We start from the raw sequence: 26,586 nt of genomic DNA, 5'->3' as shown, positions 1-26,586 counted from the left end.
AAACATAAAACTATAAAGACACTAAAATGTAACAATTCTCTGCCTTTCCATGCACTTAATCCAGCATCAGCCACTAGTAGTGGTTTGTTTATATAATCAGCTGATCTGAGAGGATACATTCATTGCAGTTTAATCTTGTGCCATCAGAACCAATGTATTTTTATTAATATTTATGAACTCTTTAATATGACAAAATCTATATCAGTTAACAAAAAAAAGTCTTTTACCAAATCACATCTCTTATTTGCTTAAATTTGCAGCTCTAAGCTGAGTGTGTGTCACATTTTGGTCCGATAGGGATGCGCATAAAAACAAGTTTCAAAACTTCACAAATGCCAAAAAATTAACAAGTGTCTACATTTGAGGTCCTCTTTGAGCTTGAGGCCCAGGCCAAATGGCCCTTCTGCCCTGCCCCCCTCTGATTGGCCCTGGGGATCAGATAGTGATTAAAATATGAAATGACAAGCATTGGCTGCAGAACTTTCATATGTGCAAAACCACATTCCTAGAACTGTGTGCAGAGGTCACCTCTACCCTGTGGCGCAAGGACACAAAAATGAGAGCTGTGGGAGAATGAGTGGTGATCGCTTTGTGGAAACTGGAAACTCTTGACTGCTACCGATCAGCTGCGAATCAGTTTGGAGTTGGGAAATCTACCATGGGGGTTGTGGTGATGCAAGTGATGCAAGTGTGCAGGGCCATTAATTCCCTCAATTAATTGCAACAATGGGATTCCCTGACAACGGGATGGCATGCATATCCCAATTTTGGCACTAGATCATCGTGCAACAGAATACATCAACAGAAAGGGCTGCTTCTTTATGATATTGCAGCTGCATGACTTTCTCAAATTTTCTCCTTTTGAAGAGTAAGTGAATACAGCAGTGGGCATGGCAGTTGTTTTGAACTCCAGTTGGCTGAGTTTGTTGCTCATAAAATTAAACATAATCAGCATAATTACTATCTTTTATTAAGCTATCCACTGCTTCCTTTATGATTTCAGTGTAACTTGCTAAGTTGTAGTAGTTTGCCAAGCTTCAGTAATGTTGAGTTCACTGATCTAGACAGGCATACACAGTAAAAATACTGTTGCTAGCAACAACCTTTTCTTCAGGTCTTAAAATTATTCCACATCTCTCACTTCAGTAATACAAATTATTTTGCTTTAAAAAAATAGCTTGTAATTGTTTAAGCGCTAGCATACTAGATAAACATGTCATAGCAATAAGCCTTTCCACTGCCACTGAGAAACTCCCAAGAACACAGAACTGTGCACTGCAGGAGATGTTTGTAGAATCCAGCTCTCACACTTTCCTGCAGTTTATTACACTGGAAGGTTTCAATTTTTAAAAACTTTTAAAACCATCAAAATCTATTTACAGTGGCTCCATGCTGGATTACTGAGAAAGTGGGTACTGAGTTAATCATACAGTACTAACAGTGTTGTTTGCTTGCATACTTTGTGTGTGTGTGTATGTATCTAAATCAATGTATATAGACAGAGTGTGTGCAACAGGTTGAAAAGGGATATAGAACCCCCTTTTACACTGGTATACTTTTAATTAACTTCAGTGGAGCTATTCCTGATTTTATGCTGAGACCAGAATCATATCTACTAGTCAACTTAGAATGCACCTTTCTCAAAATCTTGGAGAACTACATGGCTCAGGTGAAGGGTGAAGGGACAAAAAATAACAAACCTTTTTTACTTCTAGGACACTTTTTTGAGTTCAGCCCAGGGATGGTAATAACTGAAAGTAGATACGGAAGGCTTTCAAATACCCTGTGTGACATGATTAATCTTAATCCATCTGCTCAATCTAGTTCTTAAAAGTTCCATGGTGATCCTCTGCCACTATAATCAGTGCCAGTTCATTGAAATAGGAGTCACTTTTAGCACAGTCTGGTTGATTTTCAGCAATAATTGACATCTTAAGCGTCGCATGTAGAAGTTGCAGAATATCAGATTTTGTTTTCATAAGAATTGCAAAGTGTTGAGGAGATTTGTTAATTATACACCAAGAATGGAGAGTTACCAGTACTGTTTTTCAGTTCAGTATAATCCTAAATGGGAAATATGATAAGATTGATTGCCCTACAGTAGTAATCCACAGATCTCTACCAAAGTTTACACTTTAAGTAATGTAGGTCTCAAAATTTGTAAGTGTTTATTGCTGAAGCCAATCTGGATGATGTGCAGAGAGAACACAACACTCATAAATAGATTAATGGCAAAGGCCACAACTTTTATTGAATTACAGGAATGCAGACTGAGATGTAACCATGTAGTCAATAGCTAATGCTGTAGCAAGTACTCATAACCCCAAGAGGGTCCCCAAGAGGCAATTCCTAAGCCATATCAATATTGTGGAAGAATGTTTTTTTCCCAAGGGGGGGTCTCCGTACCTTTGTATAGTAAGACCCTCCTCCATGCCCTATTTCAACCACCACTCCCTCCACACAGCATCCTCAGGATACCTGTTCTCATGCCTATGTTATGGGCATTCATTACAACCAACTTCTACTGCAAGAGACTTCCATCTATCAACAAATGCCCAAGCTTTAGAGCAGAAGGGCACCATAAAAAGGAACTTATCCTAAATGAGGCAAATGCCTTTTTTTTGATAGCGCCACCTTCATCCCCTCTCTAAAGACTGTGAAAAGCAGTCTTTTACTCTTTTGGTCCCTTCAGATCATATTGCAGGATGTTTTGAAGGAAAGCAAAAAAACCCAACCAAAACGAAAGTTCATTACCTTGACTAATAATTCTTGTAGGGGTGGGATGAGGGAATCATATTGTCAGCCCTTTCTCTGGTGATCAGTTTCACCTTAAGCCTATGAATGAGGCTAAGTCTGAATGATACCAGAGTTGTGAAAGCAGTTGTCCCACAAAATTTAAAGCATATCTTTACTTAGGGATCCAGGACAAAGGTCCCCTTTTCAGGCATGCCTTGGGAAGGATATGGAGGGAGAACTTCAAATGGCTGGCATGGAAGAAAGAGTAACACTTGCTCCCACTAGGAGCTCCTCCTAAGCCTATACTGGCATGTGCCTATGGATGCCCTATGTGAATCTGTGTACAAAGATTTGTTCCTGTCTTTCCAACCTTCCCATGGGTCTCTGTAAGGCCAACCCAGGTACCAAAGTCAACCTCTCCCTTTGTAGAGAATTGCATGTACAACACAATGAGGAAATGAAAGGAAAACAGGATAATCACAAACAGGGCCAGATTAATCCATTCCTGGACCCTAGGCAAATATATACTCTGGGTACACGGGGTTGCTCAGGTTTGTCCTGACTGCCCCTCCATCATGGTGAAGGGGCCGCTAGGCCAAATTTGAGTGAGCAGTATTGCACTCTGGTGCAAGTGGTCACAGCATCACTCAGGTTTGACCCTGGCAAACGTGTGTGTGTGTGTGATTCAGCTAATTTTCTTCTTTGCTGCAATAAACTATTTTTATTTTATTTTTTAAAATGCCAGAATCAGATGATTAAAAATGTTGTATTGTTCATAATCAAATTAGATCAATATAGTAATAACCACAAAAACCTAAAGTTATGATTTGTATTGATGGACTCTACATCTCTGGGGAAACTTTATTATTAAGAACTGTGGGAATGCCATTGTTACAGAATGCAGTGAATAATATTTCTCCATTAAACTTCCAGTTGTTATATAACAATATTACTTAGATGTATCAGAAAAGGCATTAAATTAAAATCAAAGTCCACAGTATTATTTCAGATTTTTTTGCTGCAGGGAAATAAGGAGAACACTCTGATCAGAGATCAGAGGGATAGCCATGTTAGTCTGGTAGCACCCTAAAGTCTAACAGATTTATTTGGGTATAAGCTTTTGTGGGTAAACCCCCACTTCTTCAGATGCATTGAGTGAAAATTATCTGCTCAGAGCTGAACACAGCATTCAACTGATGTCTAGTATATATTTACAATGATCAACATCCATGAACAGCGCTCAGCAAGCTTCATCATCTTATCAATTTCACCTCTTTATTTATACCATTACAGTTCATACACAGCATGTATATGGGCTTGATCCTGGGTATTGCAGAGCACCCACAACTCCCACAGTAATACACCGAAATGCAGATGCTTAGCCCCTTTTGGGATTTGACTCTCTGGTGAAATCCACCTGCATGAACCCCTAACATTCAGGTTTTTTTGCAGGTGGAGAAAGCAGAGCCTGGGAAGGTGAAATCCTATGTTCAGCCCAGGACCATGAGAGCTGTGCAGGCTACCTGCAGCCACCGTTCCAGCCTATGTACTAGCATGGAAGTTGCATCCCTTCCATGCTATTGTGTAAGGTGGTGGGGCCACTGACTCCAACTAAACATAGATTGTATGTATTCTCCTGCTGTGCCATAGGTACGGAAACACCTATGCTAAATAACTCATGCTGATCCCATAGGAAAATTGACAGTACCAGACTCTAATATACGGTCCCCTACAATGCTCAATAGCCTCCACATTTTCTTATTTCCTAACTGCAGAGGTGAAGTGTAATGATTGCACTCTAAAGTTGCAGGATGTTTGTCAAGACAGAGGTTGAAGCTATAGACCATCTGTGAAATAGGCGAAGAACCGTAGTGTGGCCTACTTGCCATTAATTAAATATGTTTAAAAAATGTTATAGGGAGAGCTGGCACTCTTACATATATTCTTGCAATTTTTTATTAGTAAGCAAACAGTCTTTGCTGTTTTGTCAGTTTAGTAATAGAGTAGTTCTTTGAGAGAAGCTGTGGCAAATACACAGAGTTGGTTCTCTTCTTATTCTCTGTATTTAATTGTATTTCTTGGGACAGAATAGTTTCCTGGGAATAAGGTGTCTGGGTGAGTGCTGAGATTTTTGGAAAGAGGAAACTGTCTCTGTTCCAGAACTGGTGTATATGTGTAAATAGAAGAAGTTACACTTAGAATGTACCGAGAGTAGAGCAGTGCACATTTTTCAGTTCACTGGCAGTTTAAAAAAAAATCACTTTGGGTCAAGCAACACATTTTGTTTGACCTGAAACAAAACATTTCATGTCAATTTTGAACTTTTTAACATTTTAAATTTTTAAATAAAATTGGGTTAAAAATCAAAACAAAATGTTTGGGGTTTGTTTTCCTTGATTTTTTTTCCCCCCAACCAAAACAATTTGGTGAAATCAACATGCTGCCACTTGGCATAGAGGCAATGCTTTTATCAGAAGAAAGAATAACAATGTAAAGAGGATGAGACCTAGTATAAAGACTTTCTCTATTTTTCCTTCTGTCTGTTCCTTTACCTCTTGCTCATTTACATAAGGTTCTGTTTATTTTAGCTGGTAGTTTGTGTTGGTATGTTGTTCAGCCAATCGTTCACATCACTTATCTGACACAGGTTGTGAAATACAGGTGGTTGCCAGCACATCAGGTGTCACTCAAACATGTCTGAATCAGTTCTAACCAACAATAATTTTTTCCTGTGTTTTATTCTTTACAGGTGAAATCTGTGCTTTTAAAATACATGGTCAGGAAATGCCCTTTGAAGCTGTCGTGCTAAACAAGACATCTGGAGAAGGTCGTCTCCAAGCAAAAAGTCCAATTGACTGTGAACTGCAGAAGGAGTACACATTCATCATCCAGGCATATGACTGTGGAGCAGGACCTAGTGGAACAAACTGGAAGAAATCTCACAAGTGAGTGACGATAAGGGAAAAAAATGCATTGGCTGTGGCATGCATTTACTCCAAGATGCAGTTCAGGTGGAAGAGATTCTTTTAATGCTATAGTTTGTGGGAAGCAAATAGAAACAAAATGCTTTATCGCTGGAATTGATTGTTCATTGTTGGTGTCTTTTGTTGTTGTTGTTTTTTTATAAAAACATTTCACTCAAATTGACCTGATTTTCAGTAATTTCAATGGAACTGTTTTAACAGAACTACCGATCAAATGGACTACAGTAAAATAATGGTTTTTAATTATTTTTTCCATACTAAATATTTTTCCACATTAAACAGATCAGCTAGATGAGATAATCAGAGCCTTGAAAACTAGAATTAACTGATATTTATGTAACTAAACTATGCTGAATTTATTTTTTCTCTAACTTTATTCAGACAATTTCAAATGGTACAGAAGAACTTTTAGGAGGAAGAGAAATCACCATTTTTATTTTTATTTATATGTTGCAGCTTTATTTCCTTTGTACTGAGATTTTATTAGCCCCTGGAAACTCAGCAGACTTGGCTGGCTCAGCATTTGGTGTGAATCTTCCAAAGATTCAGAGGCTGCAAGAAATGTTGTTGGTGGGTCAGTAGGTGGCACTCTTTACTGAGACAATATAGAACCAATGCCCCAGATATGGTGCTGCCTTTTGTATGATACATGAAACCACTTGTCACTATAGATGAAATTTGCCCTGGTACAGATAATAAAACTGCCATATAAACTGCCCAATTTATTGTATGAGCCATTTAAACAAACCAGCAATAGCTGCAGTACACCCTTTTGTTTATATCGAATGCACAGGAATTTAAGAATTTATTTTACAATATAATGTGAGCTGCATCATGATTTGTTTTTTTTTTGCAGGGGGGGTGGTGTGTTTCTTTTTTAATCATATTTTTCTTAAGGCACAACCTGCAAAACAGAACAAGTTTCAAGTCACAGTTCATTTTTTCACTGTAACAATTTTGGGAGTTTCATATGAAATGCTATGGTGTCTCTCTTTCAAACTTCAGTAGCAGTCTAGCAGTTATTAAACTTGGGGACTTTGTGGTCTGGCTGTCATCAAAACCAAGTCTGGTTAGTTGTGACTAGGGCAGTGTGGTGTACTGGATTGAGCACCGAACTGAAGCTGGGGTTCTCTTCCTGCCTCTGCCATTGACCTACTGTATAAATTTGGCAAGTCGCTTGACCTCTCTATCCCTCTTTTATCCTTTCCATCACTTGTCTGTTCAGATTATATGCTCTTTCGGCAGGAACTGTCTCGTATGTGTCAAGTGCTTGTCACAAGGAGAGCGTGCTCTTGGCTGGGCCTGCTACGGTCTACTCTAATTTAAGTAATAATCATGAAGATGATTGACTAGTGGCTACCTATATGTGAAATGAGTTGGTGCTCTCAATTCAGTCCTAATAACAGATATCCACATCACACAACAATCCAGCATCACACTTGTTGACAGTGCGCTGTACAATTGTCAGTCGCTGGAGCAGCTAAGCACTGAATCAACGTGGAGGAGCTTGAATTACTTTCCCAATCTCTAGAGCTGAGCCCTTCTGAGGAGGGTTGAGGCACATTGCCTTCCAGAACACGTGACTGCTCAGGCACAGTCACATAGCATTAAGAGAAAGATGTCCCTGCCAGTGCCCATGTACGACTTGCCCTGATTGCTCTCAATGCAGCACCTTTCACAAGCTCTAATTGTCATGTAAGAAACTGGGGAAATGAACATGGAATCTGCAGTATTTTAGGGACTTAGAAGTGGATAAACAATTAACTTCTGTCCTGGAAAGGAAGGAAGGTGCTTACTTAATAACGGGGATTTTTCAAGATATCTATATTTTCAGGCAATCAGTGTCTAAGAGAGCATTTTAAGCCTGATTCTCCTTTTTGACTTTTTTCTTTCTTTTTTACGAAGGATTCACTCCATTGACTGACTCTTGATTTACACTGGTGTTAAGCAAGAGGAGAATTAGGCTTTTCCCATGATAACTTTATTGCACTTTTTCTTAACAGAAATGTCATATTAAAGTATTAAGTAGCACAAATTAAAAATGGAAATGAAACACAAAGTAAAATGATACAAGAGCACTTTACTCACAGTACATAGGTTTTTATTTTCCAAGACATCTTTGGTGTTAATCTGTCATGTGTGTGGATAATGAACAAATATTGACATCTCGGTTGAAGTCAATATGAATGGATATCTCTCTCCAAATTCTTTGTTTCTATATTTTTAGGGCAGTGGTCCATATCCAGGTGAAGGATGTTAATGAGTTCACACCTACCTTCAAGAAGACCTCATATAAGGCCACAGTGACAGAGGGAAAGATCTATGACAGTATATTGCAGGTGGAAGCCATAGATGAGGACTGTTCTCCGCAGTACAGCCAGATATGCAATTATGAAATTGTCACAACCGATGTTCCTTTTGCCATTGACAGAAACGGTGAGTCCTGAGCAAGATATAAATTAGGAATTCTGGGACTTTAGCTGGTGTATGTCAGTATAGTTCCAGTGATTTCTGCTGAATAGTAGGTCCTAGAATTATAGCTATCAGGAAGGGACCTCAGGAGGTCACCTAGTCCAACCCCCTGCTCAAAGCAGGATCACTCCCCAACTAAATAGTTCCTGTGGACAATGGAGCTGCCCTGGTTTACACCAGTTGAGGATTTGAATTTAAATTGAAATAATATTTATTACATGTGTGCCTGAGTCTTTGTATTAAATACTTCCACACCTGTAGGCTCAGTGCGCTACCGGTAGGTAACTCATTGTACAACATTGTGGGATGCCAGAACTGCTGCTACATGAAACTATGTGCTCTGCTTTTTAAAACCAGATTTGGCCTCTCTGCTTTACTTTCCCACTCTATAAAACTGAGCTAATAATACTTACTTAACTCACTAGGACAGTGGGAATTCTTTAGTTAATGCTGAAAAGGCACTTTAAAGATGAAAAGTGATTTTTCCAGTCAGTGCTATGTATTGTTACTACTTTGTGTTCTATAGGTAAGTTTTAAAATCTCTCTACAACATAGACAAGAAGGGCCAGATCCAGCCTTCACCTTAATGAAAGTGCAGGGTCACAAATACAGTAGAACCACACTGGTTCTGCTGCATAAGTGAGAGAAGGATCTTGAGGGAAAGTGTAAGGGTTGTTTACTAGGGGCCTAAAATTCTAGTTTTAGATTTAATCAATTTTTTTAAAGATAGCTTTGTTGAGGCTTGCATAGTAGCACTGATAGATTGAGCCTACTATTTGCCATTTTTTTCTGAGTTCCTCTATGGTGATATTCATGATAAAATGAATTTGGACCCCATGCAGTTTTGTCTCCTTGAGATATATGCTGTCCCATGAGCAGTCTAGCTGCAATAAACAAAAATCTGTGTTCTGTATATATAATTATGCTGCATTATTCATCCTGCCATTTGGGGTTTATTATTATAATTTTTTTTAATGTAGGGCTAGATTTTGACTAATAAGGGGAGAAAGGGAAAAGAGGACAAAAGGACTGTGTGAAGCTAATGCCACTACTGGTGCTGGCCTCCCAAGAAGTGTGGAAAAACAAAATTGGGGGCATGGCCATCACTCTTCTCTGCACCAGCCAGCAGAGATGACCTTGTGTGTAGGGAAGAGAGGGGAGGACACTGTGCACCGTTTGGAAGAGTGTAGCAGGCAGGCACAACGCCTCCATGATCTCCAGTGAGGGTGGTGCATCCCTGCTTTGAGCAGTGGTTTACCTACCATAATCTTGACGTACACATTACTAAAGTCCTAATGGAATGTTCCAGGAAGGAAGAACAATTTATCAAATAATTCAGCTCCATTCCCCTAAATTTGGATTCTAATCCAAGGTGTTTACAAAGACTAATATATTTTTAATGTGCCTAAGTACTTTAGGCTCCTAAATCCCATTTTCAAAAACACCTAAGTGGCTTAGGTGCCTTTGAAAATATTACCCACAGTGCCTATCAACTTGGTATCTAAGGTCCTGCTTCAGTAAATTACTTAGCTACATGCCTAACTTTAAGCCTGGGAGTAATACCACTGAGGTCAAGTGGAGTACTCATTTTCTTAAAGTTAGTCCCATGCTTAAGAACCTTGCTGAATCAAGGTCTAAATGCTGACTGGAGCACCTGCTCCCAGTGTTTCTGATAGCCCAAATTTTCCTGGCATGGATCAGCGGGAAGAATGACTAATTCACCTCTCTAGTGGTGGTCCCTGGTGAGTGGAGTTGAAGCTTACTTCCTTGCAGAGTAATAAGGAATAAAGACTTCTCTGGGCAAGCACTAATTCACCTTCTAGTCCTAGTTTCCTGATACTTATTTGCTGATAGAAAAACAAGTTTTATGAAAAAATATCTTAGTTTATGCTGGAAAAAACATCATATGTTTTCCATATGTCGCAGCCCTAGCCTTGGCTGCCCTGCTTGCTTATCAGCTTCTTTCAACTTCCAGCCCACTTCACACTGGGGAGCAACTTGTCACCAGAGTTGGGAGTGGCAGGGTCACATTAAAACGCTTTGAAGACTTCCCCCTACGCATATAATACAAACCAGCAGCTCTCCGAGTAGTGTATTTCAGCAGATCCACTCTGGCTTCTCCTTGTGGATCAAAAGTGGTACCTCTTGCGTTCTTGAGGGAAAAGAACTATGATGAAAAACTGAGCAGTTATGTTACCCTAAAGTCATGAGAGACGTCATGCTGAGATCTTTCAAGAAATACCCATGCCTGGCCTTTTACATTTTATCAACTTTTTGCTATTGATCTTGACACAAATTACTTTCTTCATGTTAAGTAATTAAAAAAAAAAAACGTTAATGTCTGTGCTCAGAAGAAACTCTACAAACAAATGTGTTGTGTGTAAGCTTCAACTTATCTCTGCTCACAGAATCATTTAATCCACGTTGTGTTTAGGAGGAGAACACTTTTTTTCTGAAGTTTAATCTGATTTTTGGCAAAATTATGAATTGAAAGCTGTTGTCTTCTTCTAGCAGCCGTTTTCATGCTAGGATGCTTTTGAGAAAACCTTTCCCCTGTTGAAAACTGATTTGTCTTTATTTGTGCTGCTTTTGCATAATGCACAGCTGAGCATCAAAAGATAATAACCAGTTAGCATCAACAAAATGTAAATAGCATGGGGGGGTAGGGGAATCTCTTCCCTTCCTCTTCTTGTAATACCATCATAGCAAGCATTTTGGATATCATATGGAGGCGTAATCATGATGATTATGATTGTGTTTAAGTAAATGGGAGTCAATTGGTGCCGTAATCTTTTATCAGAGAATGTGCTAGAACAGGGGATTTTAGACAGCAAGATAGGCATGTGCATGTAATTCCCTCTAACTCTGCCAGATTTACTAATTTCTATTTTTCTATTTTGAAATATTAAGAAATACTGTCGGTTTCAGTTTTTATCCATTATCTTTCGAGAGTGGTTTAACAAGTAGCTGTGTGGTACTTGGATGGTTGGTGTCAGGATTGTTGGGTCATGCGACGGGGTATACAGGCCCCACACTGAACTAGGGTGGAAAGTAGAGCAATACTGGGCTGGGTGTCCCTCTCCTCAGCAGGTACGTGGTATGTTCCCAGTGGAGGAACAGTTTAAAGGACTCTGGTAGGCAAAGAGGAGCGGGGGAATGAACTTCATATGGCACCAGGAAGCAAGGCTGAGAGCTGTGCCAGAACTGGCAGTGGCTTTGTGAAGGCTGCTCTAGCAGCAGGGATTGGGATCTCCCCTTTCCCTCTTCTTTGGGAGCTAAACTTCCTTAGGGCTTTCAACTTATTGAACAGGACATTAAGGGATGTCTAAACTGGAAAAAAAGACCAGCGGCATGGTCACAGCTGGCCCAGGTCAGCTGACTCAGGATCACGAGGCTTGGGCTGCAAGGCTAAAAATTGCCATGTAGGAGTTTGGGCTCAGGGTAGAGCCCAAGTTTTAGGGTGCTGGAACAATTTTATAGTGAGGGTGCTAGAAAGCCATTGACCTGAACTGTAAAACCTGTATATGATGGAAACCACTTCAAACCAAGGAGTGCAGCATCACCCCCAGTACCTCTTACTTCTAGCATCTATGCCACACTTTTTATTTAGCTGTGGGGTGCTTTAAGTAAGATCCTAGCAATATCAGCAATGGTGCCCATTAAGGTGTGTTGTGCTAATTAAGAGTTCACATATAGGTTTGCTTAATGTACAGACTGTGTCCAGATACAGTAAGTCCTCACTTAACGTTGTAGTTATGTTCCTGAAAAATGCCACTTTAAGTGAAACAATGTTAAGCGAATCCAATTTCCCCATAATAATTAACGTAAATAGGGGGGATTAGGTTCCAGGGAAATTTTTTTGACAGACAAAAGGCATTATATACATTTTAAACAATTTTAAACAAGCAATTTAATACAGGTATAAATTTTAAACAATTTTAAAGAAACAATTTAATACTACAGTCATCACTGCTGAGTAGGATGGTATGATGGTTGAGGCGGTGGAGTCAGAGAGTGGAAGAGGATGGATTTTCTGGCTGCTCCTCTTGCTGTTCTTGCAGGCACAGGCACTGACTTTGCCGGGGGCACGGGGCTCAACCCTCAGCCCATCCACTCTACCCCTTCCCCCAAGCCCCCACCCTTGACCCGCCTCTTCTCCCCCCCAACTTCTCCCCCTTTACTTCACACGCTGCATCCTCGCTCCTCCCCCATCCCTTCTGAACACTGTAAGCCAGCTAATTGCCATGGGCAGGAGGCAGGGGAGGGAGGGAGGAGGCACACCGAGTCCTCGCTCCTCCCCCCTCGTTCCTGCCTCCTAAATGCTGCAAGCCAGCTGATTGCTGCAGGCAGGAGGTGGGGGGAGGAGGGGGAAGGTGCTGATCCATGGGGTCTGCCGGTGGGTGGGAGGTGCCATGGGGACGGGGAGCAGGGGAGAGGGGGACATAGGGAGGCTGCCAGCTGTGGAGAAAGAGTGGAGCATTGCACAACTTCAAATGAGCATGTTCCCTAGTTGTTCATCAATGTAACAATGAAACAGCGTTAACCGGGATGACTTTAAGTGAGGAGTTACTGTATTTTAGTTCTAATGGATAAACCTGTTGTCATGTTTTAGTAAAGTATGATGGCCAGACAGCAAGTGTGGAAAATCGTGACAGGGGTGGGGGATAATAGGATCCTATATAAGAAAAAGACCCAAAAATCAGTTCTGTCCCGATAAAATTGGGACATCTGGTCACCCTATACAAAAGGGATGAGTATTTCACATATTTAATGGTAAGGGGGGGGGAATTTTTTTTTTTTAGAAGCTATTCTTTTTGGACCGGATCCAAAGCTCAATGTGGCCAATGGACATTTTTTCATTGACTACAATGAGCTTTGGATCAGACCCTAAGAAACAAAACCTATATATTGTACTCAGCCCAAATATATGGATTTTGTGCAGACAAGATGCTGTTTTACAATCTAGGAAGTGCAATCGTCCATCTTCACAAAAGTATGAAAAAAAATTCCATAGCCCTTGGATCTGTAACAATGTATAGCTTTGCCAGGAAATACACAGCAGCATGCACACTTATTGCAGAGGATTCATTTTTTTAAACAGGCCAAGTATCATGTCCCCGACTAATTCAAGAAACATCTGAATATTTTGTTCCCATGAAAAATCATTGTTTTGCTTTCAAAATGGAAAACACCTGTGTTCTATGCAGCCAATAGAGAGAAATTGGGGCACGACACCACCGCCTACAACAAAAATATATATGTCAGCTTTAAACCTGCTCTGCATTGCCAGAGTGGCACAAAGAAGTTTTAACAGTGGACAGGATGTGACCGTCTGTGAGGCAGGGCATAGGACAAGCCTTCACTCCAGCCTCCCAAAGCACCAGCCAGCAGACGTGTGCCAGTGCAGAGAGTTGTAATCTGCCATTAGCATAAATGGGTAGCAGATTACAACTCTCTGCACTGGCTCATGGGTCACACAGTCACTCTAGTCACACTTTTCTTCTTAGGCTGAGGTATGGTGGTTGTATGTTGTTACTCCACGCTCAGCAAAAAAGAAAGCCAAACAGTACGTGAGTAGTGTAAATTCCCCAGAGTGGGATATAGAAGAAGCAAGAAACCCAGGTAAATATGTAACAACAAAGCAAGCCGCTAGAGTGCTGTAGTTAAAAGCTGCTTGTTGCTTGTTGCTCACCATTTGCTTTCCCCATTAGTTTTTCTTACTAGTCAAGTAATGGGTTATTTTAGAGCACTTAAATCACAGGTAATCTTACACATTATGCCAGCCCAAAGCATTCAAAAGTGAGGCTGCAAAAAAATTATGACTTTTAAAAATAATAATTTGGGGGGAAGGTATTTGATTTTTGGTTTTTAAGCTTTTAGGGCTCGTGTTTTCAAGTTTTTCTCCACAGCAAGAGGGCTAGAAATTAAAGAAGGAAACATTCTCAAATAATCATATGACTCGAAGAGTTGCAGCTTAATGGTAAACACCAAATACCATGATAGTCATGATTAAATTGCAAGAGTCGGCAACACTGTTTATTGGTAGAAAAAGCGTGAGAGGGGGAGAGAGTTCATTCACTCTAGTCTTTGAATTATCTTTAGGATGTTCACCAAGTCTATCCAGAGATGCCCATTGTGTCTACTTTTTTTATAGCAGGGATGAAATTTGTGGTAAAAAGATCCAAGATGCCATCTGGTATTTGAAAAATGCAAAGGGGAAGTATGAAGGAGTGTCACATAGACTACATCTGGAAGGTAGATTGGGAAAATATCCAATAGAGCAGAATTTACTTTGGATCCTGATTTGGATCATTAATCTAGTTTTCGCAGACCTAACTTAAGGATAGTTGCATTGAGTCTATTAACTGTATTGTGATGAATCTCAGGTTTATAGAATGTTGTATTCAGTGCTTAGGAGATGCTGTGTGATACCTTTCCTTTCTTAGATGAAAGGGGTATGTGTGTGTGTGTGATGGGGGGCTGTTAGGAACCACTAATCATTAGACTCTCTTTTAAACCACCTTTGAAATGACCAGTTCAATCCAATCTTGGGAAGAATGAGGTGCCATTTGCTATGTGAGATCAAGTCCCCAAAGTGGAAAAATTACTACATGCTGAATTTTCAACTGGTGTAAACCATCAGAGCTCCATAGAAGTCAGTGAAGCTGTGCCAGTTCACACCAGCTGAGAGCCTGATTCTATATTTCCCTTACATACAATGGCTTGGGTGTGTGTCTGTAATTTCCTGCTGAATAAAATTCCATCCATGTGATGAGACTATAATGCTAATAAAATGGACTTTTTTATATATAATGAGCTTAATTTTGTCGATAACGAACTACTGGCCATAAAATAAAATCACTTAACAGTAAGAGGAAAATTCATGCATGTCAGCATGAAGAACTGGGACTGAAGGCACAAGATCTGACTTTTTAAAAACAGATTGTGCCATATAACCTAGTAGAGTTTTCCTCCTAGCAGAGAACTTCAGTGACCAGTTCAATAGTTATTTCTTTAAAATAAAATTAGACAAATATTAATAACAATTATGTGGTAATGCTTAGATCTGTCACAAATTAAGGTCTTACCAGAGTTTTATGTTTACTGCATTTTCTACCTCATTTGGCAGGTGACGTGGGTTTGGTGAACAGGGTGCAGGGATGTGAATAGAAAAGGGTTCTATTCCAGCTTTGCCACTGACCTACTGAGTAAACTTGGGCAAGTCACTTCACTTCTGTGGCTACATCTGCATTACGAGCAAGGGGTGTGATTCCCAGCTCATATAGACATACTAGTGCTCATCAAGCTAGCACACTAAAAAAAGTAATTTAGCTGCAGTAGCATGGGGAATGGCAGCAGCAACATGGGCTAATTGCCCTGAGTACAAACCTGCCTGAATCCTGTGATACCTTCTTGAGGTGGTTAGCCCATGCCACCGCTGCTACACTGTTATTATTTGTGCACTACCTTGATCAGTGCTAGCACATGTATGTCTACGTGAGCTGGGAATCACACCCCCAAGCTCGTAGTTTAGAAATAGTCTCTGCTTTTGTGAGGATAGTTTTTTGAGGCATTGTCAGATCTTTATATGAAAAGTACTATAAGATATGATTTAGAAAGCTCTGCAGCTTGTAGCTACCTGTTGGCTTATTGTTAACTTGACTCTCCACAATGTAGTCTCCACCAGGCCTCATGTCCTTGAAGAGAATATAGAATATGGGCTGTTAGAAGAAGATGTCATGAATTCTGTGTGTGTGTGTGTTTTAAATAACCTCTTCCGTTCACTGCCATTAAAGAGTTTTGCTTCCTCACAAGGCATTATTCTAATACTTAGGGTGACCACATAGTAAGTGAGAAAAATTGGGAATTCAGTAGGGGGTCTTAAATGCCTATTTTAAAAAAGCCTCAAATATTGGGAGTGTCCCTTTAGAATTGGGAAATCTGGGAACCCTATTAATACTCCAGCAGATAGTCAGATGCAGCTTCCCGTAGCCCTCTATTGTAGAGAGGATGGGAAGAGACTTCAATTTCAAATTTCAGCCTCTGTACCCCAGGACGGATAGTAGAAGTGAGAGGTCACCGATGCAGCAAAAAGAACCTTTCATCCTCCATAGGAATAATAAATCGTTGCTGACACAGGAGGCATGGATAAAACTTAAGGGCAATTCTGGTGCATCTGGTATGATAACACAGGAATTGCCCTATTTGATTAGATCAGTGGTCCAGTTCATTCAGGATCTTGTCATCAACAGTAGATTACACCAGTTATTGAAAAGAAGATGCAAGAAACCTTGCAACAGGCACTTATGGGTTAGCCTGTCCCAATGAATAGTTTCTAATATTTGACCCTTAATAGTTAGAGGTTGGCTTATGCCCTGAAGCAGGAGGATTTATATCATTATTTATTTTTAATACATATTATAATTCTGTGTATTCTTACTACCTATATAAATATTGGATTCCTTTTCTGAATCCTACTTGGTGCTTGACTTCAATGGTATATTGTGGCAGTGAGTTCCATGAGCTCTCTGTAAAGATGTGGAAAAGTATTTACTTCTATTAGGTTTAAATTTCCTTCCTTTCAGTTTAATTGACTATCCCTTTGTTTGTGTAGGATGAAACAGAGAACAGAAATTCCCACTATATCATCTGTAAACCATTCATTATTTTGTCTGTTCCCCCTTTGTTTATTAAAAAAGTGTCATTGATAAATCGTAAAATAACAAAGTAACATAAAGCTACAAATGGCAGATGTAACAGAAATACACAGAATAATTAGACCTGTAAACTACTCAGTAATATGTAGAAGACATTCAAATGACCTCTAAAATAAACAACCTAAATATTCAGAATGTTAGAAGTACAAATCTTAGATGACTGTAATGAAATACAAATCTTAGAAGATAACTGTGTTCTGAGATTTATAAATCATTATAATGTATTTGTATTTCATTATAGCTATCATCCCAAGCAAATTCCTGTAGGCTGCTAATGTTGATTTAGCCATCTTCAATGTCTTGGGAATTATCTCCACATATCATGGAGTAAAGCAATGGTATAGAGAACAAAAGAAGCATAAACAAAGGAATATGCAGAAAAGAAATAATAAAATACAGACAGTAAGCAAAGTATGAACAGATAATAAATGTGCAAGTAAGTATATAGTGGCAACATTGCACTTATTAGGGATGTAATGGTGGGAAACTGATTTACAAGTCCACCCAATTTTAGGCTTAATCAATTTTTGGCTTTATTTATACAATTTAAGACAGAATTACCACTTATAGTGTCTGAACACATTTATGCCAGACAATAAATAGATTATATAGAGGACCCAAGTTACTGCTTTCCGGGGCACAGAGAAGTTCTGCACTCCATGATGGCCGCCGTCATCTCCTCTGATCCCTTGGTCTGGTCCTTCAGTCCCATTCTTTCAGCTTCTGACCCAGTGTTTCACCAATTTGGGCCTTGTTTACTTGAGTCTTTTTATACATTTCCTCCAATTTACACAGTTGTTGCTGTTTAGACCATTTCTATCTTTCTATTCCATGTCATCCTGCCCCTGTTTTTTCCAAGTAAAAGAGCTTCTTGTCATTTCAGGTTTGTGTGGGTTTGTTTTTTCTCAAAATTTCCAGCACTATGTCACATTTATGCTGTCAGCAATAATGTTATTTTAAGCAAATATGTAAGAGGAGAAGAAATGGCAAAACAGCCCATACCAGGCAAACCCTTAGCCTAAACATTACCTCATCTAAATTATCCATAATAATAAAATATTAAAATATAACTAACAATGCTCATCTTAGTCTTACCATTTAACAATTCATCATCTTTATATTTTGGTATTATAAATCAGTATATGTAGTTCATCCGACTCTATTTCTTAATCTGCTTGGAGTTGGAGAGCACACTATGGCCCTTGAACATCAACATTTCTGTATCCGCTGCAAACATGGAGTTTTCAGGGGACTTTTGTTGCTCCAAGTCCAAAGCCTTGTGTTTGTGAATACTTCATTAGTAATTTTCCCTGTTACCACTCCGAGGGGCTTGTGGTTTGGGGCCTTGATATTTAATTGTTTTAATGGCACCCCAAAGCATTGAACTCCCATTAAAGAAGCACTAGTTAAGCAACGTGAGTTCTAAAAAAAAAGAGTGCATTTCCGATACTCGTAATCCCAAAAAGTAACCGAGAAGTGTGTGTTTGAGTTTTCATTCTTATTGGATCGAAGAATTTAGTGTTCTGAATATCAGAATACATTTCAGCATGGGACAATGGTCTAGAGCAGTGGTTTTCAAACTGTGGGTCTCGACCCAGTACTTGGTCGCGGAGTATAAGTCAGTGGGTCATGGCAGCTCCGGTCAGCACTGCCGATTGGGACGTAAAAGTCCTGTTGGCGGTGCTGCCCAGCTAAGGCAGGCTACTCATACCTACCTCTTCTGACACTATGCTGCACCCCAGAAGCAGCCTCAGCAGGTCCGGCTCCTAGGCAGAGGGGCCACGTTCTCTGTGTGCTGCCCCTACCCTGAGCACTGGGGGCGGTGCCTGCGGGCAAGAGCCGCACGGAGCCTCTAGAAGTCAGACCTGCTACTGGCCACTTCCAGGTTGCAGTGGGGTCCATGGTGCTAGGACAGGCAGGAAGCCTGCCTTAGCACCCTTGCAGCGCCACTGACCGGAGCCGCCCAGTGTAAGCCCGTGCCCCCACCCCATGCCCCAGTCACCAGCCCTGAGCCACCTCCAAAACCAGAGCCCTTTCCTGCACCCCAAATCTCTCATCCCTGGCCCCACCCCAGAGCCTGCACCCCCAGCCCAGAGCCCTGATCCCCTCTCACACCCCGACCCCCTGCTCCAGCCCAGAGCTCCCTCCCATACCCTGAACCCCTCATTCCTGGCCTCACCCACATCCCTCACCCCTGTACCCCAACCCTCTGCCCCACTTCTGAGCCCCTCTCACAGCCCAACCCCCTCATCCACAGTTCCGTTGGGTCATGGACATCAACAGTTTTCTACAACTGAGTCACAAGAAAAAATGTGTGAAAACCACTGGTCTAGAATCAAGGAACTCCTGCCTTCTAATCCTGTCCCTAGCTTGCTGCATGACCTTCAAATCACTCCACTGCTCTGTTACCCTTTCTGTAAAGCATGTACACTCTCACCCTCAATTAGAGGGGAAGGGGTTAAGGAAGGACAAAAGCAAAAGAGGAAATAAGTCACACTTTTAGCTGTAGATTTTCAACAAGGTGCTGTGTTCTTTTGTGTTTAATCATAAGAAAAGGGTTAAATAATGGGTGGGGTATTTCACTGGGAGCTTGAGCAGCAGTATTCAATTTAGCACAAACTGAAGGAACCCACAAAGATGTGGACCAGAAGATGGTGTTAGATCCAGCAGAGAGCAGGAGATGTCAGTGGACTTTAGATGAGCTTCGTAAAGCTGTGTTTACAGTGAAGGGTGGCTAGAGTATACCTTTCCTGAGTGTTATTGGTTGGTTGATCTGGAAGGAACCAGGTATTTTACATATGGACAGAACCTGTGAAAAAATGGTTTAGTATCAATAAGATAGTTTTAGTATAAGTTGAGATGAGGGTGGGAAAATAGATTAGCAAGCTATTTTTGGGTCAGAGAGTGGTAAGAAAAAGCTCAGTTTGACCTTTTACATGGGTTATTAACCATGGGAGGGACAATTAACCAGAGAAGGCTATTGACTAGATAATGATCTTGCCTACTTCGTAGGAGTTTTATGAGGGTTTAATTAAGATGCATCATTTGGAAAATATATAGTCCTAGCTAAATACTAAGGATCGGTATAGTGTAATGCTTACTGCACTTCCCCAGGAGCAGACCAGGAACCAGAATGTGACTTGGTCACAATCATCTTCCCTGTTTCCGCCTGCTATGAAGGGGGAAGAAGGGAAATCATGATGCACCAGATTTAGGGTACTTCCCCCAGAGTGCTAGAGTTCTAATTCAGTGTTTGCCATTCTGTACATATGTTTGTGCTCAGAAATGATCGACTCTGACCAAAATGGCCAAATCACCAAAATGGCACTTACATGTAGTTTCCCTGAAAACGCTGTTTGTGGGTTCAAGGTCTGTCTCCTGCACAGTTGTGAATGAAAAACTAAAGACCAGGTTTGGAAATTGGCTGTGTATGTATAGCAGTTTGGGGGTTGTTTTTTCTCAAGTTTAAACTCAATGAAAACAGTTTGCAAAGGCCAAGATGTTTAAAGGAGGCAGCCTGCCTTTTCTGTACCTTTTGATAATAAGCCACTTTTTATGTGCATAAATACCATATATATTTTGGTTCCCAAGTTTGCAAATTTGGGTCAAACTACTTGATTGTGCAGCATGCCATGTCAGATTCATATCTGGTATGATATGATGACTTGAGACAACGGTTCCTATCTAGAATGAATATAACTTTAGGATGTCAGTATGATTAGATATATTCCTGGCTAAAGAATGAATTAATATGTCGGAAGCAAAGAGTATATTAAACATTTCTGAGGTGCAGGTTGAGTGAGAACTGCATTTCTGCAGAAATGGACTGAATGAAAATGCTGAACTCATTAATTATGACTGCAATCCTAAAACACTAGAGGTTATGGTGACTGAGAGAGATCTTTCCATTTTCTTGTGAAACATATAATTTATTTGTTACTAGAACGGATAATCTGTCACCTTTATGTATCTGTCAGGTTTGGCAGATGAGTTTTGTTGTTGAATTTTATTTTCCATCTGGTAGCACAGTGATGTCATGTAAAATGCAGGTGAGCTTGGTTATGTAGATAATGATGATGATCCTGGCCCATGGGAGGGGACTGAAAGGAAGAAGATATTCACCATTTAGATAAGAACTAACTGCAGAGGGAATGAGTGACTAGATAGTACAGCCAAAGCTAAACTATCTTCCCTCCATGATCTCCACAGGACTAGAAGGCAAACAATGCGATTTTTTTCCCCTAGCCATGATCCATATTCTACCCTCCTCCTGCTCCTTTCCCAAACATGGACCAATGGTTGTCAGTCTGCAGAATCTAAGGGAAAGGAGTGATGATGTGGATGCTCTATGTGAGGAGTGTATGCAGATGAGGGTAGTGTTGCCTGTAATTACATGTTCAATCTTATTTTAAAAGATACATTTACATGCAATCAAGTCTGTGCAATTACATAGTCTTAAAATGAAATCTTATATGACGCTGATGGGTTCCTCTCATTTGGGCCCTGTCCCACAATCTTATGCATGTAGAATTCCTGAACAGGCATTCTACCCATTGAGGGCTTGCTTTATCTGGCCCTCGCTATTGTGGGCTGATACATGGACATAATACATCATTGTCAAAGAAATAAGCTTGACCAATAAATAATTCCTGGATGCTGTTTTATATTAAATCTGCAGGTAATATTAGAAACACAGAGAAGCTGAACTACGATAAACAGCACGAGTATGAGATAATGGTAACTGCTTTTGACTGTGGGCAGAAACGTGCAACAGAAGATGTCTTAGTACGAGTTGATGTCAAACCAGTGTGCAAACCAGGCTGGCAAGGTAGAGTTTAATATTTGACATTGTTTGGGTTTTTTTTTCTTTCTTTCACAATATATAATGTCTGGTATTCTTTGCAGTTATGTGTAAAATGATTACTATTTTTTACTTGTATTTAATCCAGCACCAGTTTAAAATCTGGATAATCACTCCCGGCTGGTTTATATCAAGCCACATTCCTTAGGAATAAGTGATTCTTCACGGGTTGGAATGAAGGACTGATCAAATCAACTCAGAATAAAAGCATCACTTAAAAACCTTTCCTAAACTTAGTCAAACATTCTAAGGAGTTCAAAAATGTTTTTGTTTTTTTTAAAATCTCTTTTAAACTCTTCAGAGCTAGGATAAAACAGCGCTTCTCAAACTTCATTGCACCGTGACCCCCTTCTGAAAACAAAAATTACTTCATGACCCCAGGCGGGGGGCAGGGCAGGGGCAAAGCCCAAGCTCTGCGGCCCCAGGTTGGAGCCCTTGGGCTTCGGCTTCAGCTCTGTGCCCCAGCAAGTCTAATACTGGCTCTGGTGACTCTGTTAAAATGGGGTTGCAACCCACTTTGGGGTCTCAACTCACAGTTTGAGAACCGCTGGGACAGAGTAAGCAGGATTCCTTTTCATGTGTCATCAACAGAATTGTTTGCCAAGTTCCACCTACATGGCCAATCTGTTAATGCCATTAATGTACTTACTTGCACAGTATCAAAGAGGGCACAATCTGCAGGCAACAATCTGCCACAGTTCCTTGTCTGTAAAATGGGGATAACACCTAACCCACAGAGGAGTTATAAAGTTAAATATGTCAGAATGTAAGGTGCTCAGATACTCTGACAATGGAAGCCTAAAATAGTTAGATTATCCTAGTGTAACTCAGGATTAAATTTGGCCTTCAAAACCTTAATTGTTAGTGTGGATGCTTATGGAGGAAAAATCTTGCCTTCATTGTCATCACCTAGATTGTGGAGCTGGCTGACAGAAGAAACTATTTGCAGACTGAGCACAATGAGTCTGGAAGTCACTGAGGTGCAATAAACGTGGAGCAGGATTCCATTTTTATACTCACTATTCAGAGGAGAAAACCGCACTTTAGTTGTTAGGGGCCACACATAGTTTTCATTGTGCATGTGTCCGGAATATTTGAAACAGTTCTACATATTCTTAGCTATGTTTGTTGGTCTAAAAAACTTGCTATTCTTTTTATAAGATCAAAGAGCATTCTTTGGAGAGATTTTATTTGTGCAAATACTCTGTTTTGTGAGATCATTTGCTGGAGGATTAAATACACCAAAATGTAAGCTCAGAAACTAGTATTAAAATGATGCAATCCCTGGTTGTTTACTATTTTATTATTTCCATAAAGCTATTCTATTGACTGAGTAATCTTTGTGAAGAAATCATGCTAATAGCACAATTATATTGCCCAATTACATCATACTTACAGCAATTTTATTTAACAGTTCATACATCAATTACAATGCAGTTGCTCATTGCAACATATTTCAGGTAATTAAAAAAACTGATAGGTGATAAAAGATGCAAACAACCCTTCTTGCCTACATTCCCCTCCTTTAATATTACATAAAATGGATATAATTTATTTATGATCTTAGCAAAAGGCTGGTCATGAGTTCTGATTCTTTCCACATGCAGAATTTATTCTCCTCCTAGAAATCAGTGTTGTGTGTGACTGATGCTTTGTTTAACCCATGATAATAGGGATCAGGCCCTGGTTCGTTATTTTAATGTAGTGACATTGAGAGAATTGAGAGGCTCATATGTTTGGAATGGAAAATAAAATGAGGAGGAGGGTGGAATTTGCATTAAACTGAGGTGAAACCTATTTAAAGTATGTAAACAAAAATCAGCTTTTAATTATTATTATTATTTTTTTACAATATGTGGTATAAGAGAAAAGCTCATCTAAGACATCTATGAGCAGTTGGAAATGATGTGGCCTGGCCTGAAGCATTTGTTAGGCCTGTATGTAATATCTATTTTAACTTTCAATTTTGTTTTTATAGGCTATGCTGTGTAATTGTGTTCTTTGTTGTTATGATCTGAGGTTGTTCAAGATTCTGTTATGAGTCTTTGACGTAGGCAATGGAGAAAAACTGTATTAGTAAACTTCATTAGATTCTGCTCTCAGTTATACCAAGGTACTTCCAAATTAGTTCATTTGATGGAGTTACTCTGGTTTTTACGTCAGAGCAATGGATAACAGAATCTCTTTCATTGTTTAACAGAATCTCTTTCATTGTATCTACGTTTCTTCAGGTCACTTTAAAAGGTATGTGATTGCTTTGTATATTGTAAGATCCTTGGGATCTTGAATTATATGAATATAGTGCATCTTTGGCACTCGCCAAATAATAAACAATAACTTGGTGATGAAATTATATATGATATTTATACCAAGTCCTGTACTTCTATTAAAACAAGAAATACTTTATGCCTGCTTATTTTTAGAAAGGACAGCCATATATTTCGATTGTTGTTTTCACCATCCCAGTCAAACTTAAGCTGATTGTCTGTAAAGCTGTTTGCCTGTTAGTAGAAATAATCAATGTAAAATAATCAATAAGGCAAAACTCAGTGACTGTTTCCTGTTCTGCAACAATACTGAAAGCTTAAACCCTGGTATTTAGTAATATAAAATGCAGGTAGGTGGGATGACAATTACTCCCTCCTCTTAAAATAATGTAAGTTTCAGTTCTTTGGAAACAATAATAAATTTGAGTAATCCTGCCTACCTAAAAATATTTTAATATCTTTGCCAAAGAACACAGCATTCTTCAGAGCTCTTGATTATAACACAGAAGTTGGAGAAATAAGTTACAACATGCGTTTTGCAAAATTCTGCAGTGTTAACCTTAATTGAAGTGTGATTTTTTTTTTTTTTAAATCTACTGAATTTGAATTTACTCTATTCTTGGTTGTTTCCTAAAAGTTGCTATTGATCAGTGGTCTGAACTATTGGGCAGCTCTTTCTGTGACTGGCAGTAACTGAAACAATAGCTGTCCTACTGTGAACCCAATGTTAAAAATTTCAGTGAGGTCACAGCTGTCCTTCAAACAACCCAAATTGCTCGGGGGTAAGGCAGCGAAGAATTGGCATATACAGAGTGTAATTCAAGTACAAATTGATTCCTGTTCCTAGAGGCTAACTCCACATGACTAAATGTGTAGGAGAGCAAATACGATTCAACAGACCTAGGTCTCACTCTTAAAACAATTTCCCCTTAGGTAGAATATAATGCTAGTATTGTTAAAGGGCTCCATCAAATTTAGTGACTGCTTCACATGCCTCTGATAATAGACCCTGGTGAATGGTTACACACAATGTAGGAGCTGCTCAGGAGAGGTTAACCTGATATTTTACAGGGAAGATTCCTGAGACAGCCAAACCTGAACTTAACTGACATCAAACAGTTCTTACCCATTGTGGTGGTACCCTCAGCAAACCAAAAATAGAAATCAATGGACCAAATTCATTCCTAGTTAGCTCCTTTGGTGTTACTGGAGTCTCCTAGGCATGAATTTGGTTCAGTAACTTTGAAATATGCTGCAGCTTTCCTCATGTTGCTTATGTTCTCATCGGCATTTATTTCAAATAGTGTAGATGTCATGATAACCTTCTCCCAGGCAATGAGGGTGCTTACATAATAACTCAAAGTTATTACTACTATGGAAATTTATGTTAGTGATATAAGGGAGATTTTTAAGAAGAAAAAAGCGAACAAAGATGGTAACACAACTCTAGTTTCTTGTAGCTATGTAACAAATAACCATCTCATCTACTTTTCTTCTGCTTACAGTAGCCTTTTCTGTTCAGCTATGTTCCCCAGAAACTTCAGATTGTTCTGTCTTTTGCATTCTTGTTGCAGGCTGTGATTCCCTAAGGACACAGCCTTGCATTGTGCAGTTTTTTTGTCAGCTCAGCATCTGAGAAAGACACGTCTGACCTAATTCTCTTCACTCCATTGGTTCTTCAGCCATATAAATATTGAAGTATATCATTGAAAGGAGAATTAGACTCATTCTTTAATTTAGGTAATTTTATTTCCATTAAGGTGTACAGTGTATTTAGACATAGGGTACGTCTACACTGCACGATTATTTCGAATTAGCTTAAACCGATATTACAAAACAGATCTAATAAAATCGGTTTAGCGCGTCCACAGTGGGATCCTGAAATCGATTGTTTGCGTCCATGGTCCAAAGCTACCATCGATTTCAGGAGCGGTGCACTGTGGGTAGCTGTTCCTCAGCTATCCCATAGTTCCGGGCAGAAAACATTCCCCGGGGTGGTGCTGGGTACCGCTCACCCTCCTTTTGTGAGGCAGCAGACAACCCTTTTGCTCCTTTTCGCGGAGTGAACGCTATAGCACAGCAATCTTTCCCTTTTTTTTCACGTGGTGGAGGGGGGGAAATAAACTGAGGAGCTGTTCCCTGAACCACGCTTTCAACCATCAGCCTGGACCAGTTCACACAGCAATCCACTTCCTAGACACTACAGTGCTAATAACTGATGGTCACATAAACATCACCCTATACCGGAAACCTACTGACCTCTATACTTACCTACATGCTTCCAATGTTCATCTAGACCACATCACACGATCCATTGTCTACAGCCAAGCTCTAAGATACAACTGCATTTGCTCCAATCCCTCAGACAGAGACAAACACCTACAGGATCTCTATCAAGCAGGCCCAACAAAGAAAGTAACAGAATGCCACTAGCCATCACCTACAGCCCCCAGCTAAAACCTCTCTGGTGCATCATCAGGGATCTACAACCTATACTGAAGGACAATCCCTTACTCTCACAGACCTTGGGAGACAGGCCAGTCCTCACT

At 39.9% G+C, this 26,586-nt stretch overlaps 1 protein-coding gene across 1 annotated transcript in view; it reads left to right on the top strand.

Moving 5' to 3' along the window:
• Positions 1–26,586, top strand: part of CLSTN2 (calsyntenin 2) — a 693,642-nt gene that overhangs the window by 544,915 nt on the left and 122,141 nt on the right. Inside the window, exons 3-5 of the mRNA XM_032797107.2 lie at positions 5,486–5,681; positions 7,948–8,156; positions 21,588–21,737. Coding sequence (XP_032652998.1) covers positions 5,486–5,681; positions 7,948–8,156; positions 21,588–21,737 — 555 coding nt within the window. The remainder of the gene's footprint in view (positions 1–5,485; positions 5,682–7,947; positions 8,157–21,587; positions 21,738–26,586) is intronic.

Source organism: Chelonoidis abingdonii, chromosome 8, assembly GCF_003597395.2.
Source record: "Chelonoidis abingdonii isolate Lonesome George chromosome 8, CheloAbing_2.0, whole genome shotgun sequence".
NCBI lineage: Eukaryota > Metazoa > Chordata > Testudines > Testudinidae > Chelonoidis > Chelonoidis abingdonii.
This window is presented reverse-complemented; position numbering and strand designations above follow the sequence as displayed.